Source organism: Chanodichthys erythropterus, chromosome 3 (assembly GCF_024489055.1).
Source record: "Chanodichthys erythropterus isolate Z2021 chromosome 3, ASM2448905v1, whole genome shotgun sequence".
NCBI lineage: Eukaryota > Metazoa > Chordata > Actinopteri > Cypriniformes > Xenocyprididae > Chanodichthys > Chanodichthys erythropterus.
This window is the reverse complement of record NC_090223.1, coordinates 10,779,575-10,795,294: the sequence shown is the minus strand read 5'-3', so window position 1 is coordinate 10,795,294 and position 15,720 is coordinate 10,779,575. Positions and strand designations below refer to the sequence as shown.

At 36.7% G+C, this 15,720-nt stretch overlaps 1 protein-coding gene across 1 annotated transcript; it reads right to left on the bottom strand.

Annotated features, from left to right (window-relative positions):
- Positions 1–30: 30 nt before the first annotated feature.
- LOC137003155 (zinc finger protein 160-like) lies at positions 31–14,051 on the bottom strand. Its single transcript, XM_067363209.1, has 5 exons — positions 13,988–14,051; positions 11,849–13,015; positions 6,629–6,645; positions 879–1,162; positions 31–382 (listed from the first exon to the last, which is right to left on the bottom strand). The coding sequence occupies exons 1-5, from the start codon at positions 14,049–14,051 to the stop codon at positions 31–33; spliced, it is 1,884 nt and encodes a 627-aa protein (XP_067219310.1).
- Between the last annotated feature and the right edge of the window lie 1,669 nt (positions 14,052–15,720).

The following is a 15,720-nucleotide window of genomic DNA, read 5'->3' as shown; positions in this document are numbered from 1 at the left end:
CAACAGGTGATATCGGGTGGTAAACAGGTGTCAAATAGGATGTGGTTTCTCCACTGCATGGACCTTCATGTGTACCTTCAGGTTACTTTTACAAGAGAAACTTGTTCCACACTGATCACACGTGTGCAGCTTCTCTCCAGTGTGGATCCTCTCATGTGTTTTCAGAGATGATGAATAATTGAATCTCTTGTCACAGTGTGAACACTTGTAAGGTTTTTCTCCAGTGTGAATCCTCTCATGTGCTTTCAGATGTGTTAACTGACTGAATCTCTTGTCACAGTGTGAACACTTGTAAGGTTTTTCTCCAGTGTGAATTCTCTGGTGCAGTTTTAAACTGTTTGCTGAAATAAAAGTCTTCTCACACTCAAAGCACATGTACTCTCTCACACCAGTGTGTGTTTTCTGATGTGTATGTAAACGTTGCAGCTGTGAAAAAACTCTTTCCACACAGAAGATGAATGTGGCTTCTCCTTCGTATGAACTGTCAGGTGTGTCTTCAGGTTTGATGACCTAGAAAAGGTTTTGCCGCATTGATCACATGAGAATGGCTTCTCTCCAGTATGAACCTTCATGTGTTCATTAAGAATTGTTTTTCGTGAAAATCTCCTTCCACGTTGATCACATGTGAACTGCTTCTCTGCAGTATGAACTCATGTGAAGATTAAAAGTTTGTTTGTGTGGGAAACTCTTTCCACACTGATCACGTGTGCGGCTTTTCTCCAGTGTGGATCATCTCGTGTGTTTTCAGATGTGATGAACGACTGAATCTCTTGTCACAGTGTGAACACTTGTAAGGTTTTTCTCCAGTGTGAATCCTCTGGTGCATTTTTAAAGAGTTTGCTGTAATAAAAGTCTTCTCACACTCAAAGCACATGAACTCTCTCACACCAGTGTGTATTTTCTGATGTGTATGTAAATGGCCCAGCTGTGAAAAACTCTTTCCACACACAGAACATGAATGTGGCTTCTCCTTCGTATGAACTGTCAGGTGTGCCTTCAGGTTTTTTGCCCAAATAAATGTTTTTCCACAATGATCACACATGAATGACTTTTGTCCAGTGTGGATCCTCATGTGTTCTTTAAGGACTGATGATTGACTGAAACACTTTCCACACTGATCGCATGTGAACGGTCTTTCTCCTGTATGAACTCTCATGTGAATCTCAAGATGACATTTGTACGTGAAACTCTTTCCACACTGATCACATGTGAACGGCTTCTCTCTGGTGTGGATCTTCATGTGAAGCTCAAGACTTTGTTTGCATGTGAAACTTTCCACACTGAGTGCAGGTTGTAGATTTCTTTGCTCTTCTTTTCTTTAAAGATGTCTTTTTAGTCTTTGAGAGACTCAAAGGTTTTTCTCCAGGTTTGTCATGCTGTCTTCCATCAGGTCTGAAATGAAAGATAAACAATAAAAAAAAAAAATTAAAAAAAAAAAAAAAAAAAATCACCAAAATATTTCAAATAGAGAAATATGAAAGGGAGCCCTGATGTAATAGCCTTACGAAACATTATAGGCACAAATTGCATGTTTTCTGAAGTGAGGACTATTAAATATATCTGAATAACGACAATTATCTAACGTAATATTAACATTTATACAACAGTGTCTAGGGATGTGCAAAATTAAATTAAATATATATATATATATATATATATATATATAGATCTTTTTGATAACAATATTTATGATTATTTTGATGTGTTTTGTGTTCAAATTAACTAAATTAACAACTTCTATTAACATTATCTTTGTCCTACAGGTTTCACTCAACCCTGTTACTTCTGACATCATTTTCCTCAAAAGCATTTCTTAAAACTGTCAGCCATTCTGGAAAGTATAAATAAAACAGCCAAAATATTTAGTGTCCTGATGTTGACAATTATTATGTGTCTCAAACCTCCCTTTACAGACCATTTTTTGAAAATAATAAAATTTTGTACTCGTTCATAGTTTAACCATTTTATTTCAGAGCTCTTAAGACTAACTAAATGTACAGAAGTGTTTTTGAATCTTTCTAACATGAATGTTGTTCAGCATCATGAATGAATGAAGAATAAACACCAACCTCTTTGTTCTTCAGTATCTTCAGTGTGTTTCATTCTGCAGGGTTCTGGATCACTCATGTTCTCACTGTCCTCTTTACAGTTTTTTCCAATTGCTAACAAACTAAAATGACATGCACAGCACAATTATTTAAACTGACACACAGAGAGCAAAACTTCTTCTCAAGTCTCCAAAAGTCTAAACACCTTTTCTGTTTTACACACTTTTTGCATTTCAAACTAGCACTTTTTAAATTCACTAAATACAGTTCTCTGCATAAGACACAACAATCTGACATAAAGTCACATGTTTGCCATTTCAAAACACTGCCATTCAAAATGACACTACATGAGCTAATTGGCCAATTACATGTGCTACCTGGCCAAACACCTCAGTGGTTAATTGTTAACACTTCAATCAGGATGTAAGCACTATGAAAAGACCACAGGTGAGAACCTTTTTTTTTTACAACAACAATGGAAGACATTGCAGAGAGAGGAAGAGGAAGAGGAAGAGGGAGGTTGAGAATAAGAGGGGGAGGAAGAGTGAGAGGTAGGGGTAGAGCAGGTAGAGGAGTTCATGGCCAAAGAAGACAAACACTTTCAAATGAAATCAGAGCAACCTTAGTAGATCATGTCATCAACCATGGGTTGACAATGCGTGAGGCTGGACAGAGAGTGCAGCCAAACTTGAGCCGTTTTACTGTCGCCTCTGTCATCCAGACCTTTAGACTGGAGAACAGGTATGTAACCAAAATTTCATGTAGTACACATGTAGTATACCCCATGTCATAGTGTATCAGTTGGGTGACACCTGTTTACTTAGTGTATGACATCAGCCATTCATGAACTGTACAAGTTTCCTGTACAATGTACTCTACTGTGGGGGAAAATATTTAGGCTGCATTGTCCAAGCCCTATATATATTTTTATTTTATTTTTTCTAAAGGACTGAGAGACGACACCATGGTGGAGGAAGGGGCCAAATGTTCACCGGGGTACAGAAAGCTGCCATTGTAAACTTGGTTTTGGAAAATAATGAAATCAGATTACGAGAAATTCAAAGCCACATCATCCAAGACAACACCTTATTCAACAAAATTCAACGAGTTAGTCTGTCCACATTGGCTCGCATTCTCAAGCGAAACCAAATCAGAATGAAACAACTTTATAAGGTGCCGTTTGAGAGAAACTCTCAAAGAAACAAAGAGTTCAGACGAGCATATGTGGATGTAAGTACTATATTGACTGCAGTACACTACACACAACATTGTTTCCCAGTATACTGGATAACACCATATTGAGTGATTTTTGTTCTTTGTTTTCAGGGAGTACTGGAAATGGATGCTCATGCAATCCCACATGAGTTCATCTTTATAGATGAGGCTGGGTTCATCCTAGCAAAGACCAGAAGAAGAGGGAGAAACCTCATTGGCCACAGAGCCATTATAGATGTTCCTGGCCAACGTGGTGGGAACATCACAATGTGCGCTGCCATCTCCAATATGCATGGTGTCCTCCACCGTCATGCCAAACTTGGACCATACAACACAGCCCATATTCTCACATTTCTGGACAGACTTCACAACATTCTCATACCACCAGAGCGTATGAATGATGCAGACCATCAAAGAAACCGGTACGTTGTAGTATGGGACAACGTGAGCTTTCATCGTGCAGCCCCAGTCCAAAACTGGTTTGCTGACCACCCAACATTTCTCGTGCAATACCTCCCACCATACTCACCATTTCTGAACCCCATAGAAGAATTCTTTTCGGCATGGCGGTGGAAGGTATACGACTGGCAGCCCTTTGTGCGCATGCCTCTTGTGCAGGCCATGGAAGAGGCATGTGATGAGATTGATGTGGGTGCAATTCAGGGATGGATAAGGCACTCAAGGCGCTTCTTCCCTCGATGTCTGGCAAGGGAAGATATTGCCTGTGATGTTGACGAGGCGTTGTGGCCAGACCCGGCTGTGCGGCAAGATGCTGCCTAATTATTTTTCTTGCCTTTTTTTTTTTGTTTGTTTTTTTTACTGTAATATATTTTTTTTCAGAAATTTTCTTTTTCAGTTTACTTTTTTTGTAAGAATATTTTTGTTCAGTCCCATGTAAATATATCTGCTGTGCTTATGTTGTACTGACTTGTTTACTGTAGTGAAGGAAAAAAAATAAAAAATGTTGCAACAGCATGTGTGTGTATCTGCAAATATTTCTGTGCATGTGAACAATCTGATACATATTTTAGTATTATGGCAAAGCATACTAAAGATGGGGGTGCTTTTCACTATGCCCAACAGTGTGTAGGTGGTTAGGCAAAAATCTGGTAATATGAATGAAGTGTGTGCCATTTCATGCAAAAGTTTGATTTTGATAATGCTCTGTGTAGTTTCGGTTGCAGTGCTTCATTTTGCAGGATATATGAGGTATTTTGCAGTTTGGGTGTGTGGTTTTGTGAATTGTGTTAAGTGTTTTGATAAAACCAGACTAGTTTGAAAAATTGTGTGTTAGCAATTGGAAAAAACTGTAATAAACTCAGTCTTTGCAGATTTCAGCTCTTCCTGATGCTCATCTGATGGGAATATTCCAGTATTTATTGATGAACTGCTGTGGGAGGAGCTTTATTGATGATGTGACTACAATGTGAGATAAGCTGATTTGCCAAAAAAAGACTTGTTTTTATACTAATTGATAACAGAATATTAATAATGAAAATCATTACAAATATAAGTAAATGTTAAGAAAGACAGATGAAAACATGAACACACACAAAAAAAAATATGCATAAACCAACAAATAGTACTTTCAGTCTGTTGACAGCAATGAAATGAGCTTTAAGGCCCAATCCCAATTCTACCCCTTACCCCTTCCCCTTTGTTTCGCGCGTTCACGTGAAGGGGTAGGGGTGTCCCAATTCTCATTTGGTTGGAGGGGAAGGGGTAGGGGGAAGGGCCAGGTAACCCTTCAAACGAAGATTTTTTGGGACCACACTTCAGACGAAGGGGTATGATAAATTTCCAACATGGCCGACCAAGCGAGCAGAGAGACCCATAAATATAAGTATTTTCTTATGGTAAACAGTATTTTAGTAATAAATAATCACTTGTTTTATGTTGCCTTTAATCTTGTGTTCATGTATACGGTTATGTTCTCCGAAAAAAGATTTGTAAAAATCGCTATGAAAACAGTTTGCTAATGTTTTTTACTTTATGATAGTTCCACAACAATTTTGTTTATATTTTATTGAAACCCGCGTTAATTTGACAACATAAATTCAAATCCGGTGGCAGCTAACTTGTCTTTTTGCCGCATGCCTGATTAATGTACTGTTTTGTTGTGGTTACGTCCATAAATACGTTATGTTACATGATATAAACAAAACGTGCATTCAGTTTGCGTGCTTATTCATCAGTATTGTATGTTCTGTATCAACCAGGGACTCCTGAGGAAACACGCAGGCTCGTCTCCTTTGTCTTATGCGAAGAACTGAAGACAAATGCAAAAAAATAGCTGTCGCCCAAGCAACAGAGATCACTACAGCTATCGATGGCATCTTAAAAGACCAATTCACATCGCACCAACAAACAATTTTTTTAGCGCGACCCTTTTTATTAACGAGACCCATAAACATATACAACCATGTATATAAACAAGCCAAAACGAATTATTAAAAACGAAACTGAAGGTAAACCTGCGTTGCTCTCATAGTGGTTAACGTTACCTCTCTCTTTCGGTGAAGTGGAGCAGCTGCTCTTGCTCAATGGCACGGATTGCACTATGGACTATTGTACCTTTTGTATATATATATATATATATTTTTTTTTACAGTATTTTATTTTTTATAATGAACAAGCTGCGATGTCAGGTTTCCACTGCTTTGTTGTGTTGTGCGTGAGGCGCGGGCGCGATCAAACAGCTGTCTTTGCAGGGGACTTGCCTCATTGTCATGGCAACGGTTCGTGGCCAGGTCAGATTACGTCAGAGTTTGTTGCCGTCTGTTGGAAAACTGCGGCCGGTTGCATAAATCTATTTAAGACTAGTCTTACAAGTTAGTCATCTAATTTTTTTCTTTAAGACTGGTATTTACTTTTTAAGTCGGTTGCATAAAATTTTAGATTGGTCTAATTTGAGACAAAAAAGTAAGACTGATTCCCCCTTGGCTAACTTTCTCTTACAATCTATGTTGCCATAGAAACAAACTGTCAAAAGAAAAATATGCTCTAGATTCACAAAAGTGGCCCAACTTTGTCTTGCGGTATGGCAAATTTTTATCTTTGGTTTTATGAAAGGGCAATAAGAAGAGAAAGAGTTTTCAAAGACCATTCAAACCCATTGGAAGTACTTTGTGAAAAGGAACTGCTGGAGAAGCTAAGATTTCCAAGACATACAATACAAGAACTAGCAATTGACTTGGAGCATCTGAGGCCTGAAACTTCAAGAAATTTTAGCATCCCTCCACTGCTACAAGTATGTCTAGCTCTACGTTTCTTTGCCACGGGATGTTTTATAAATGCAGCTGCAGACTTAATTGGGGTACATAAGTCTACAGCATCAAGAATTATTCATCGGGTTGCTCGTGCACTGTCAGGCAGACTTCCACTTTATCCGACTGATGTCTCTACCTTGAACAAGGTGAAGGCAGATTTTTTCAACATTGCTGGATTTCCAAATGTTGTAGGAGCCATTGATGGAACACACATTAGGATTCAAGCACCTTCAACTCATGAGCCATTGTTTGTTAATAGGAAAGGCTACCACAGTATTAATGTGCAGGCAATTTGTGATGCCAAACTCAGAATGCTCAACTGTGTCGCTCGTTGGCCAGGATCAACCCATGGCTCAAGAATTTTAGTGAATTCCCAAATTCATGATGCATTTGAGAGAGGAGAATTGCAGGGTGTGCTCTTGGGTGACTCTGGTTATCCACTAAAACCCTGGCTTCTCACACCCTTCTTGAACCCAGTCAGTGTTCCTCAAACTCGGTACAACACAGCCCATGCCAAAACAAGAAATGTTATTGAAAGGTGTTTTGGAGTCCTGAAACGAAGGTTTCATTGTCTGCATGCAGAGCTCAAAATGAAACCAGAAAGAGTCTGCAACATAATCTGTGCATGTGTTGTTTTGCACAACATGGCAAGGTATTAAGTTTTTAACTGTAATTAAAACACCTAGCTACATATTCCCCATTGATTTTAAATTATGAGTAAAAGATCACTTTCCTTTTAATAGAAATCTTGCACTCCCAGACATGGAGGATGAGCAAATTTTTGAAGAACCCACTTTGGAGATTGCAGAGGCAGCAGATGGAGATGGAACTGGGCGTTATATTCGACAAATGATTGTAGAAAACATTTTCTCAGTTTCACTGAGAAAAATGAAAGAATTGATAACTTTTAAATGAATTGGACATATTATAATTTATTCATCGAGACAATACACAATATTTGATGCATAGTACCAGTAAAAACAGCTTAAATACTATATAATCTTCACATTACAACTACATTAACTTTCACTAAAATACTTAAAATCTCTTAAATATATCTAAAGATTCTGTATGTAAACATTACATAAGAAGTCAATTCAAAATTAAATTATTAAATACAATTATTGACTAGTTCTTGGACAATGGTCGTTGAGATCTAAAGTTCATGTCCAAGTTTTTGTAGCTCCAACTTTAGCTTAGTTTTTTCTAATTCTAGTTTTTCTATTTCTAATTTTAGTTTAGTCTCTTCCAGTGTTAATATTTCATATTGCTTTTCAAGTATATTGTTCATGGTTATCTTGCTTGTAGTGTCTTTCTGTGTGTCTGTGTCTGAGCCATGCCCCACAGGTGCCATTTGGGTGCTGTCCAAATCATCTTCTTTGCAAAAAAAAAACAAAAAAAAAAAAAACAAGAACATTAGCAAAATTAGAAAGTTTTGTTGTACTTTTTTTCTGCAAAAATGCACTACATACTGCATACTACTTACTACATACTAAAGTTTACTTGTAGTTCACTAATTTTAGGGAAAAATAACTTTTTACACACACGTCTAAATGGAGATACTACATAGGCTTCTATTGTTTTTATAAATAGATAGTTAAACATGTTATAATTATATAACCCACACTCTAAACCTACCCATCACAGAAAATGTTCTGCATTTTTACAAATTTAAAAAAATATATTTATAGCCTATATTGACAAAAAATAATATATTGACAAAAGTAGTCTTTGATTATATAACCTATAATTTGAAAACACTGTCCTCAGCAACTAGTGATTGCATAAGCACTAACGTTACAATGGCATTACAAGCTACTTTCCCTGATCTGTGTCCACTTATTATTTTAAACACTGTTAATCTGTTTTTAACTTAAAAACGACATCATTGTAAGGAATAGTAGAGGATTAACTAACTTGGTAAATAATAACTCGTGGTTTAAAGACTGTAAGCATAGCTTTACCTTCGCTTTGTGTTGTTTGGTCCTGGCTCGTCACAGGCGCTTCATAATTTTCAGGGACCAATGTTAAAGTCACCTTGCAGTCTACTAGAAGATAAAAATTGGTATTCAACCCAAAACAGTAGTACAGTGGGGTTTTTTTTAATCAAGCAAAAACTATCACTATCAAAACATTATTACTCACGAGACTGTCCAAGCGGAACTGATGCGCCAGCGGTATCCTCCCCCGCTGCAGGTAATTTCCGGCCGGATACTCCGCTCTCCCTCCCCCCGGGGATTCCCCAAAACATCGGAGATTCCTCTCCATAAATTTCAATGATCATTTCCGTTGTCCTTTTCAATTTAGGATTTGGTCCTCCTCCTGTTGCAGGGTTTTTTCGCTTGAATATTTCCTTTTTTGCCTCTTGAACCATATTTTTAAAACGTTTCTGAACGTCTTTGACGGATCGCGAGACAGACGGGTTGACGCTGTTAACTTTTTCAGTTATTGTTGTCCACGCCTTGTGTTTTTTGCTATTGGCATTGTAGTCGCTAAATTTATTCATTAAAGTGGATTTGGAAGCATTGTATTCCTCCAAAATACAAATATTTTCAGCGCAGGAAAATTGTGACGAGCGCCCACTGTCGGCCATTTTGTTTAAGTTGTTCAGCGTTTTATTTTTTCCCACAAAGCAATGCAATATAGACAGTCTTACTTAAGACTGCTGTGTGCTTATTTTATGCAACGATCTTTCTTCAGTTACTTTAGTTAGTCAGACTATTTCTAAGCCATTATCTTAAGACCGTGTCTATGTTTATGCAACCGGCCCCTGTTCACACCGCGCAGACATTCCACGACCCGACAAACGCCGATTAAACATGTTCAGTCGGGTGAAGACCGACTCCAACAGACGCCAACAGACGAGTGTTGTCAGTGCGGTGTGAATTGGCCTTTAGAAGTGTGTGATAAACATCGGCGCATCTATGACGTAGGAGCTAGCGACGACTTATGATGACGTGTAACGGTCTAGTAGTGGTGTCCCATTTCTTAGGGAAATATTTTCAGCCCTACCCCTTGACACTCTGTTTCAAGGGGCAAGGGGAAGGGGTAGGCGTAGGGGTAAGGGGAAGGGGTATAAAATAGAATTGGGATTGGGCCTTAGTGTCCATTTACAGCAGATCTGAAGACATCAGCATAATAAAAGAGGTGAAAACAGGAACTATTGACATGAAATAAAGAGTGTTTTCAGCAGTTTCTCTGTTAATATTGATGATCCTCAGACTATCAACACTCATTCAATAAAACATTCAGATAATCTCAATTTATTCTGAGTGTTTGCTGTTAGAAACACATTATTTGAGTCAGGATATATGCTAAAATCTTATAAAACTTTTCTATTCGAAGATAATATAGCCATTTCTCACAATACCACATGAACAAATTATAAAAAATACAAAAAACTCGATAGAAAAAATAAAATATTCACAAAACCTTTCAAAAAAAAGATCACCAAAGCAGTATATAGGCTTAAACTAATGATCCAAGTGTAAAATGCTTGTCACATTTATCAATATTATCATTTTGTATATATTTAAAAAGTCTCAGATGGATCATTATACCCAGATACACATCCGTCTGAAAGATGTCTGTTAAATTGTGCTTTATCTGGAAAGCAATCCTAACAATTCCCCTCACTGATCTCAAACTTTGACTTTTGACTTGATAATAACAGTTCTCATTGGGATAAAGTTGGTTTTATATTCGCACATTCGGACTTCTGATAAATTCAGACTTTCCAATAAATGTGCGATAAATTAATGTTTGCGAATTTTAAGCAGCGACATCATATTGACAACCAACGATTGTCAACTTGCAACATTTTTCACAGTCGATCAAAATAGGCAAGTATTGTTTTAATGGCATATTTACTTGTGAATGTCCACTGAATGTCCAATGTAGTACGATTAACAAGGCTATGTCCGAATGTGCAAATATAAAACCAACTTTACCCAAGTACAGTTCTCCAAACATCGACACACACACAATCGCTCAGGTCTTAATGAATAAAACATTTTCCTCACATGTTCGCTGCTGCTGCACGTTTCAAAGGACGTCAGAAAAGACGCACCAGTAGCGCTGTGCTCGATGAAAACAACACAAAAATGAGCTTGTGAAATGTCGCTTAAACAAACTGTATGAAACTGCTCACCTCAGAAGATTCGACGCTGAAACTGAATGAGAAAGAAGGCGCGCGAGCGGTGACGTCAGAATTACACCCCGCTTATCTGTCTCAGCTGCTCTCTTTCTGATGGTGGTGAGATTGAGACTGACTAATTTCAGTTTATTTAAAAAAAATAAAAAATAAAGTTCATAGAATTGATCTGACTTGATGAAGCCTCCTGTTGTGAACGGACCATCAAACTAACTAGAACAAACTCGTTGTATATATATATATATATATATATATATACACTCACAACTCAGTTTTAGTCTATCAGATTCTGCAAGAGGTTCACATACTTTTTCTTATAACTGTATATGGTACTGGACATCAAGGATGAAGCTGTTGATAATGTAGACAGGCGACAGTCTCATTCAATGTCAGTCATGTGTGGGTGAAATATAATTTATTAGGCATTTAAAAGCTCTATTGAAAAAGGTATAACATGTAAAGCTCAAAAAGCAAATACCTTTCAGAACTTAAATTCTTAAATTATCCCTGGTTCAAGCAGAATCAGCAAAAAATAAAAATGGACAATAAGATTTTAATAAAATGTGTTTAATTAATCATTACATGAAGAAAATACAAGAAATAAGTAAAAGTGAATAGGACAGATCTCTCTCTTACTGACTTAAGAGCCAAATCTCAAGAAAAGAAACATGTCCAGTTTCAAAACTACATGAAAGTATATCTTGCATTTGCATGAAAGAGTAGAAGTGGAAGAGAAACTAGATGTTCAAATCAAAAACGAGTTAAAAATTATTATCAGATTCATGTCTCTCTTAAATGTATTATGGCCTCTACAGCTCCTGAACAATAGGAACACAAGAAGTTCATACTCATTAAAACTCCTGCTTTTCTTCATGAAAGAGAACTGAGTGATACAAATCCACTAGGAACCTTAACATAAGCTCTTGAAGATAAACTTTGATGACTTTGGATGATGTTTATTTGTTGTGTCTCTCGCTGCAGCTGATCAGGACAGATTTCTATGGAAGAGATGCTTTATCGTGTCACGTTTGGTGTCACTGCATGGATCTTCATGTGTATCTTCAGGTTACTTATACAAGAGAAACCCTTTCCACACTGATCACACGTGTGCAGCTTCTCTCTGCTGTGGATCATTTCATGTGTTTTCAGAGATGATGACTGACTGAATCTCTTGTCACAGTGTGAACACTTGTAGGGTTTTTCTCCAGTGTGAATTCTCTGGTGACGTTTTAAATCACCGGCTGTAGTAAAAGTCTTCTCACACTCAAAGCACATGAACTCTCTCACACCAGTGTGTATTTTCTCATGTCTGTGTAAATTTTGCAGCAGTGAAAAACTCTTTCCACACACAGAACATGGATGTGGCTTCTCCTTCATATGAAATCTAAGGTGTCTCTTCAGGTTTGATGCACTAGAAAAGGTTTTGCCGCACTGATCACATGTGAACGGCTTCTCTCCAGTGTGGATCATCACGTGTGTTTTCAGAGATGATGAACAACTGAATCTCTTGTCACAGTGTGAACACTTGTAAGGTTTTTCTCCAGTGTGGATCATCACGTGTGTTTTCAGAGATGATGAACAACTGAATCTCTTGTCACAGTGTGAACACTTGTAAGGTTTTTCTCCAGTGTGAATTCGCTGGTGCATTTTTAAACAGTTTGCTGTAGTAAAAGTCTTTTCACACTCAAAGCACATGTACTCTCTCACAGCAGTGTGTATTTTCTGATGTTTATGTAAATTTTGCAGCTGTGAAAAACTCTTTCCACACACAGAACATGAATGTGGCTTCTCCTTTGTATGAACTATCAGGTGTTTCTTCAGGTTTTTTGTCCAAATAAATGTTTTTCCACAATGATCACACATGAATGACTTTTGTCCAGTGTGGATCCTCATGTGTTCTTTAAGGTCTGATGATTGACTGAAACACTTCCCACACCGATCACATGTGAATGGCTTCTCTCTGGTGTGGATCCTCATGTGTGTCTTAAGGTAATCTGATCTTGTGAAGCTCTTTCCGCACTGATCACATGTGAACGGCTTCTCTCCAGTGTGGATCCTCATGTGTGTTTTAAGATAATCTGATCTTTTGAAACTCATCCCACATTGATCACATGTGAACGGCTTCTCTCCAGTATGAACTCTCATGTGAAGCTCAAGACTATGATTGGTTGTGAAACTCTTTCCACACTGAGTGCAGGTTGTAAATTTCTTGGCTCTTCTTTTCTTTAAAAATGTCTTTTTAGTCTTTGAGCGACTCAAAGGTTTTTCTCCAGGTTTGACATGATGTTTCTCCTCCACTTCACTCACTTCTTCACTCTCCTCCTCCTTCACTTTAATCATATCTAAAATGGAAGAAAAAAAGTGTAATTTCATTTTCATTACTCCAATAAGAGAAAAATATGAAAGTGAGTCCTGATGTATTAGCAGAAAGGAGACAACTGATATAAAATATTACGATCATTCTGATGTGTTTTCATAAATTATTTGCATGAATGAGGTACATTTATTTTTCATTAACATTTTCAAAACATTTTAAAACAATAGAATTGATCTATTAATAAATTCTATCAATATAAATACTTCCGGTGCGACTGGTACATCAATATAACAGAGAGGAATAAAGAAAACAAACCCTGTTTTTTTTTTTTTTTTTTCCTGGTGTGGGAGACTTGGGTAAAGTTGGTTTTATATTGGCACATTCAGACATCCGTATTCAATAGCCTTGTTAATCACACTACATTGGACATTCAGTGGACATTCAAGTAAATATGCCATTAAAAAAATACTTGCCTATTTTGATCGACTGTGAAAAATGTTTTAAGTTGAAAATCGTTGGTTGTCAATATCATGTCGCTGCTTAAAAAATTCGCAAACATTGATTTATTGCACATTTATTGGAAAGTCTGAATTTATCAGAAGTCCGAATGTGCGAATATAAAACCAACTTTACCGAAGTGTGTGGGAAATGCCCCAATAAAGATCTTTATTAACCAATTGTTTTCATCCCCAAAAATAAATAAATTGTAAACTACATTGAGAAATGTCCAACACTTTGGTAACATGGCTGCAAAAACTGTGAACCAGATATAAATGTAAAATAAAACAGCTAAAATAATCATTATGTTAAGTTTCTCAAACCTCAGTTTACTAACCATTTGTTGAAAATCAAAATGACAATAATCTGTACCTGTACCATAGTTTAACTATTTCATTTCAGAGCTCTTAAGACTAACTAAATGTGCAGACATGCATGAATATTTCTATGATGAATGTTGTACATCATGAATGAATGAAGAATAAACACCAACCTCTTTTTTCTTCAGCATCTTCAGTGTGTTTCATTCTGCAGGGTTCTGGATCACTCATGTTCTCACTGTCCTCTTTAATAAACTCAGTCTTTGCAGATTTCAGCTCTTCCTGAAGATGTGATGTTTGTCTTCACTTGTAGGCTGATGGGAATACTGCAACATTTCTTGCTGAATTACTGTGGCAGAAGCTGATGTGATAAAATAATATATATATCAGTTCCTGAAGTTGTTTTTATACTATATGTCACATCTAAGCAATTATGTCTGTCTATTGTAAAGTAACTGATGTGAATGTGTAACTTCACTCTCCTGCTTCTTCGTTAAAATATAGGCAGATATCTAGAAATAGAAAAAAATATATAATATAAGCCTCGTAATGAAATGCCTTCCAAATATAAACCCTGGTGAAAAATTTATTTAGTGTCAATTTACAGCAGATCTGAATACATCAGCATAATAAATGAGGTGAAAACAGGAACTACTGACATGAAATAAAGAGTGTTTTCAGCAGTTTCTGTGTTAATATTGATGCATCTAAATAACTGTCATATACTTTGATTTAATTTACTACATTCATTGCACTAATGCTTAGATCTGACAATGATAATAAAAACCTAATCATAAACTCATGTATTTGGCAGTATCTGTTCCAGTGTATTTTAACAATGTAACGTAACAGATTTTATTTGCTAAAGATGAAATAAAATGGCAGCAACAACAACGGATCGATTCCCATCAATTCCCCTCACAGATCTCAAACATTGACTTGACATTGAGTAACAGTTCTCACTCCAAACATTGAAACAACCACATAAAATCACTAGGTTTGGATGAATTCAACATATTTCCCTCACATCCTCGCTGCTGCTTCACTATATTTCACTTAAGTAGGAAGAGGCCAGAAAAGACGTAATACAAAATATGTATGTAAATTGTCGCTTAAACGAACTAAAGTGTGTTTGATGCTTGTGTAAATATGCGAAAACAATGAACTGCTCTACCTACCGACTCTTCTTCTTCTTTATTGGCAGCTTGTACTCTCACATAGAGCATAAGTGCCATCTGCTGGGGTTTATGGATTCAGAGACTAATTTTACTTCTCTAGCGGGACTCGATGACGCTGCATTCCTTTCGCATTCATCTAGGAGGAAACTTCTGGTATATGTCTGAAATAAAAAGCAAAACAAAAGAGGAGCTATTTTAATCTTACTGGAAATGTCATCATAGCAACAGCATCAGACCTCATTTGCAGCTGTAAACACTGTGACTTTTTTATTTTATTAGAAGCAACAATTTCCAAATTTGCAGAGTTTTTTTTTTTTTTTTTTTTTTTGCTTTAAAAAAACAATCATAATATTTTACTTGAACCACAGAATAAACAGCAACGTGTTTAATTGTCCAAGAACAGAACAGCTCATGTCAATACAATCACATGATTCTGTACCTCATCAACATCAAGCCTGCATTAAATTCGAATATGTTAATAATAATAATAATAATAATAATCTGTTACTTTAGACAAACCAAAATATTTTGTCAATGACAAATATTTATTTTTAATGTAGAATTTTCAAATTTTCAGCAATTAGACATAAGGTCTTTTTAACGCACTGCTGTACAGTTCAAAACAATGAACTAAGAGCACACAGACACCTCGCTCAATTAAAGGGATATTTCACCCAAAAATGAAAATTTGATGTTTATCTGCTTACCCCCAGAGCATCCAA

What these genes read in the sequence shown, in the direction of transcription:
- LOC137003155 (XM_067363209.1), bottom strand. Translation starts at nt 14,051, where the DNA reads ATGAGTGATCCAGAACCCTGCAGAATGAAACACACTGAAGATGCTGAA. An exon ending in TGAAGAAAAAAGAGGTTGGT is followed by an intron (nt 13,016 to 13,987) that starts GTTTATTCTTCA and finishes ATATGATTAAAG; the next exon opens with TGAAGGAGGAGGAGAGTGAA. An exon ending in ATACACACTGGTGTGAGAGA is followed by an intron (nt 383 to 878) that starts GTTCATGTGCTT and finishes CACTGGTGTGAG; the next exon opens with AGAGTACATGTGCTTTGAGT.